The sequence below is a fragment of the Borostomias antarcticus genome, assembly GCF_949987555.1.
Source record: "Borostomias antarcticus genome assembly, chromosome: 14".
Lineage (NCBI taxonomy): Eukaryota > Metazoa > Chordata > Actinopteri > Stomiiformes > Stomiidae > Borostomias > Borostomias antarcticus.
The window spans coordinates 21,956,875-21,962,623 of record NC_140247.1 but is presented as its reverse complement, the minus strand read 5'-3'; the positions used below and the strand labels follow the sequence as shown (position 1 = coordinate 21,962,623).

Below are 5,749 nucleotides of genomic sequence, written 5' to 3'. Positions count from 1 at the left end.
CGTTTCATGGAAAGCAAACAGAAAAGTGTCTGGCACTGACGTAATGGAGCACCTCAATGCCCTGAATGTAACCCCAGGGTCAAAAGCAGTTGGTCACTGAAATGCAAGATTCAATGATGGCATTTCAAATGAAACTGCATCTATGGGAGAACCTCAGTAGGAGTAAATAAAGTTTAAAGCAGTAGGAGTAAATAAAGTTTCCTACAGTACATTTGAGTTGTGGACTAGGTGGGGTGGTGCGTTGTGGTTGGGTTGGGGGATACAGCGTTGTGGTTTGTCAACGTGTTTCAGTTTCCTGTGAAGGAAATTTCCCCTGGTCACAGGAGAGAGGAGGCGCAGACCTCCGAGATGTTCCAGTTAAAGAGGCCTCTGTCTCTCCTCCCCTCTCGGTAGCTTCTCTCTCTCTCTCTCATTGTCCTCTCATTACATCGTCATTCGTCTGACTAGCAGAGACTCTCTCTCTCTCTACCATTACGACCAGAGACGACTGTTGTACGAACGCCACACAACCATGGCCATGATAACCAGAGTCCTCCTGCTCGCAGTCATTGCCTGTGTTGCCATTGCCCAACGTGAGTGATATGTAATTACTATATTATTACTTTATTTTACTATGTCATTACTGTAGTCTTAGAAAATCATTACACCCATCACTGTTATAGCTTTGTTATTACTATGTTGTTTGCTATTTACTATATTGTAGAAAGTGTATTAAGCCTACTGTATGTTTGGATATGCAATCTATAGAATATTTAAGTAATTGACCATGAGAGGCACTGGGTTAAACGGGACTTGTGACAGCTGAGGGGCGTTGTTAGGTCCGACGCGACAGCGTTGTTAGGCCCGTAGCTGTTGTAAAATCCTGTGTAACCCACTGCCTCTCGTGGGCAATTGCTTACATATTCTATAGATTGCATATTACTACATACGGTTACTACATACATTACTACATATTCACAAAAAACACACACAGTAGGCTAGTAGGCTAACATTCAATTATTGGTTCTTGATTCTGATTGGCTGGAAGCCGTGTTAAAATACTTTGTAACACACACCTGGGACCGCATATCATTCCATTTTCAGTAGGCTATTAATGTGCCTCCCATTTGATCCAATGCATTGTAGGCCTATCATTGTGTTTTTTTTTAAACAACTGAACATTCCATTCTGTGCATCTGTTGCCTGGCAACCCTTTTGTTAGAGGAACTATTTTGCTCAGCGGAATTGAGGGAATGATGCTTCGTTTTTAATAAATGTTAAAGGGACCCTGAGGAGTTTATTTTTGGTTATGAAACAGTCTAATTTTAATGTGGGTGAATCTACATTACCCACACTTGTTTATGTGTCCATTTTCGACAAATGTTGTTTCTTGTATGTAGTTTATTTTTAGATTATTTCGTGGTCGGGTCGTCCAGAACTTCCTTGGAATGACGAAACGATTTACTGCAGTAGCCTACGCCGCCGACAAGAGACAGCGCGAGCATATATATACTGTTATATATTGTCAAAAGTAACATTACTAGTAAGACCTATGTAATTACCTCGTCGGTGGCCATCGTTCCGTCTTCAAAACACCCGGCTCAGGTAGCTAAGGTTTACGACAGTGTGCGAGGAGGCTCATGGGAAATGTGGTCTTTTTGGGCGGAAAACACTTCCGCTTCCCGAAACTCCTCATAGGGCCTTTAATATTTTATATTGCTGTGTGTTTGTTTTACACTAATAGCTGTATTAACCATTGTATAAAAGCAATAAACCACAAGAGGCCGTGTGTTATAGTGATTTTATAACAGCTAGGGGGGTTCTAACAACGCCCCCTAGCTGTTATAAAATCACTATAACACACAGCCTCTCGTGGTTTATTGCTTAATTTTACAACGGCTGCTAGCCAATCAGAATCAAGTATCCAAACTCCCCGTTGTAGAATTAAGCTATAACACACAGAGGTCATGCTTTATTGTGATTATTGGCACGGCTGTTCTGCGGTAACGATAACGATGAAGCACAACGTCGAGTGTTCTGTTAGGACTGCAGTGTCATTAAATATTTTTTTCAAAACGATATTTTTGTAGTGCTCAATTTTGCTGAACTACGTTGTTTTCAGCTATCCGCAAACCAAAATAATTCTCCATTGTATACCATTGCTATGGCAACTTAACGCAGCTGACAGTGTTTACAGAGTGAGACCGGTGATTTGCCCGTTGGTATATAATTGTTATTTGCACAGCTCTGAATGCCTCTTGGCCAATCACAATGCACGGTTGGAACTAGATGTTGTATAACAATCAAGTAGCCTACCTATCTGTCTGTCTGTCCATCTGTCTGTCTAAACAGTATTTCCATTGAATGCATACATGTATGAATCAGTAACACATCCAAATTGTCAAAAGTATAACACTTGTCATCTACTCTGTGTACTTGTTGGATATCACATTGCTCTGTTCATATCATGAGTTTTCAAACTTCTATGCCTCTATGACTCCGCCCACAGACACAAGCAGCGGGGGATGTCTCTGCCTCGATGTCAATGGCAGGCTTCCGCAACGCAGGCTCGGGAAAATTGTGGATATCGAGATCCATCCCATTTCAAACTCCTGTGACAAAGTGGAGGCCATGTAAGTCCATGTCACACTGATACGTCTCAATCTATCTGCCTATGTGTCTGTCTCTCTATCAGTCTGTCCGTCTGTCTATTCCTCCATCAGTCTGTCTCTCTTCTATCCATCTGTTGGTTGGTTGATCCATCTGTCTGTCCAGTCCTTATGAATTCTGTTATAATGCTGGGATGATTCATTCTGTTGTACTGGTGGGATGATTCATTGTGTTGTACTGGTGGGATGATTCATTGTGTTGTACTAGTGGGATGATTTGATATCAGGTGAAGTAAATGTTTCCCATCTCTTTCCAGTATTAGATTGGACACAGGGTCAGGCAGAGTTCAGTACTGCCTGGATCCCAATTTACCGGTGCTGGAGAAGCTTATGAAGTCTGTTGTGTCGTGAGTAGGTCACTGTATGCCTGATTTTCTATCTCATGCTGCTCACAACAGTCGCAAAACCTCTAACACGACAACATTTTTGTTGAAGAAAACCTGAAAATGTCACTGCAAAGCTCTGCGACTAAACAGTAAAATGCATGCGAGTAACAAAATGAGGGTCACTAACGTCCTGTTTCATTTGATTGCATAGGCAGAAGAAGACCTCCCCTACCCGGCCCTCACCAACCACCACGGCCATTTCCATTGGGGCCAATGGGGACTCTGACAACTGACTCAGTCTGCGTTGACTCTCTCTCTCTCTCGCTCTCTCACTCACTCCCTCTCTCTTTCTCTCTCTCCTTGACTCTCCCTTTCTGCTCTGCCCTTAGGAGATCAACTGTGACTCAACTAAACTTTTACGAAACTAAAAGACTGCACTCTTTTCTATTTTATGATGATATTTTTATATTTTATAGTATTATGTTGTCATATATGATGTTTTGTTCACCTTTAATTACATTTTATTTTACATATTTTCCTACTCTGCACCTTCTGTACACAGTAATCAGAAAATAAAGATTGAGTGTGTGTCAGTTTTAAAGTTGGCTATTAACTTAACAGCTATGTTCAGAGTATTTTTGTATGAGTGGAAACAAATTTTTCCATTATTGTTTAGTTTAACAGGGACAGCGCACAGTTAAAAGGCAATTGCACCAGAATTAGCAGCTGCTAAATTACACATGGATTAAGCCATACAATTTAAAATACACATTACATTACATAACATCATAACATTTCAACATCATTACAAACTTTAGTAGTATAACATGCATGCCTATGAAACAATACACCATCATGACTATACAAACCTATATATGCCTATAAAAACAATACACCATCATGATATTACAATACGGTACAATCTACATAACCAATACTACTCACTTGTGTTGACTTTGATTTGACTGTAGCCATGATTTCAGGTTTGTTTTAAACTGTGCCACACTGCCCAAGTTCCTGATTCCAGCAGGGATAGAATTCCATTTTCTTACTACATTTATTGAAAATGCTGATTGCCCAAATGAGGTTTTTTTGAACTGTGGAGTCCAGTCACCCCTAGAGGATGCCCTAGGCCTCACAGTACTGCCACTACTGGAAAAGGACAGGCATTCTCTAAGGGGAGGGGGCGCCAATTTGTGGATTATTTTGTACAGCAGGCAAGTTGTTTGAATAGAACAAAAAATTATCAAGGCTGAGTAGCTCATGCTTCTTGAGGATGTAGCAGTGATGATAATCCCTTTGCTTCTTGTCTAGTACTTTCAGTGTCTGTTTGTATAGTTGGTAGACAGGCTTTAGTGTTGTCATACCTGCCTGTGACCAAGTTGTTATGCAGTGAGAAAAGTGTGGGAAGATTATTGCATGAACATATAGCTTTGAAGCAGATAGGTAACTGGTGCCTGACGCTCTTGAGGTTGTTCAGATAGAACCTTGCATTCCCTATGACCCTTTTAATACACTTCTTAAAGGACAAGTTTTCATCTAATATGATTCCTAGATATTTAAAATGTTTCACATGAGTGATGACTTCACCATTGAAAAGTATGTCAGGATTTGTTGTATTTGTAAGTACATGCAAACTGTTTTGCTTATGTTTAAGGTCAAGCATGACTCTACTAGCCAATCTGATATTTTACTCATTGCAGCAGTCAGTTTGGCAGGTCATTTATATAAACACTAAATAAAATTGGTCCTAGAATTGACCCTTGGGGGACACCTACTGGGCAGGTGACAAAAGTGGAACACTTGTCATCTACTCTTGTACATTGTTTCCTGTTGACTAGGTAGGTTTCAAACAGGGTCAGGGCATCGGCAGTTACATTACATTTACTGAGTTTAGTGAGTAAAACATCATGATTTACTGTATCAAATGCTTTTTTAAAGTCCAGAAATACGGCCCCGAAGACACCGCCTTTATCAAGGTGACATTCGATTTGATCGACAAAAAAAAAGAAGCTAAATGATGCTTGCGGAAGCCAAACTGCATTGGGTGGATGGTAAAGTGACCTGTGTATAAGTGAGAAACAAGCTGGTCACAAATGACCCTTTCTGCGATTTTAGAGGCAATAGGGAGGATACTAATGGGTCTATAATTTGATATGATGGTTCTTTCACCTGCTTTAAAGACAGGAGTAACCACTGCATCCTTCCAGGAAGAAGGAAAACTGGAATATATTGTCAAGTTAATCAAATGAGTTAAAGGTTTAACAAGCATGAATTTATAATTCTTAATCTTAATTGAAATCCCATAGTAGGACTAGTGTAAACAGTGGCACGATTAGAACAGTACACTTTGATACAGAACAGCAGGGACATGTGTCCCACAGCTGAAGACGTACAGTATATGAACATCATGAAATTAAATCTTGCATGCTCTCCAAGATCTGTAAAAGAGAATGCCCCATGGGACTCATGACTACTGTCTTCAGAACACAGAGTAGAAGTTCGCACTTAAAAAAAACACACTAAGTTTCTGTTCAGATGTTACTTTACTGTTTGAACACTAGAGCGTCTAAAACCTCAATTCTGAAACCATCGTCGGCTAAGATGTTTTGACGATTGATTTGATTTCTATCCATTTAATGAATCTTTGCAGGTACTGTATCACTGCACTCACGACAAAAGAAAATGTGCTAGAGAGCCAAACAGCAATATTTAAGAAAAAAGCTTCTACACACCTAGGTCACATGCAAGTTTCAGAATTTAATTGCCTGCTGA

At 40.1% G+C, this 5,749-nt stretch overlaps 1 protein-coding gene across 1 annotated transcript; it reads left to right on the top strand.

Moving 5' to 3' along the window:
• The first annotated feature begins 477 nt into the window (after positions 1–477).
• Positions 478–3,516, top strand: LOC311318013 (C-X-C motif chemokine 11-like). The gene is made up of 4 exons (XM_084449194.1): positions 478–572; positions 2,489–2,612; positions 2,906–2,995; positions 3,186–3,516. Exons 1-4 carry the CDS (start codon positions 512–514, stop codon positions 3,265–3,267), a joined length of 357 nt encoding a protein of 118 aa, XP_084305320.1. The 5' UTR covers positions 478–511; the 3' UTR covers positions 3,268–3,516.
• The last annotated feature ends 2,233 nt before the right edge of the window (positions 3,517–5,749 follow it).

Coding starts and splice junctions, on each gene's coding strand:
- LOC311318013 (XM_084449194.1), top strand. CDS start 512: ATGGCCATGATAACCAGAGTCCTCCTGCTCGCAGTCATTGCCTGTGTT. Junction 2,613..2,905: donor TGTGACAAAGTGGAGGCCAT/GTAAGTCCATGT, acceptor ATCTCTTTCCAG/TATTAGATTGGACACAGGGT. Junction 2,996..3,185: donor CTTATGAAGTCTGTTGTGTC/GTGAGTAGGTCA, acceptor TTGATTGCATAG/GCAGAAGAAGACCTCCCCTA.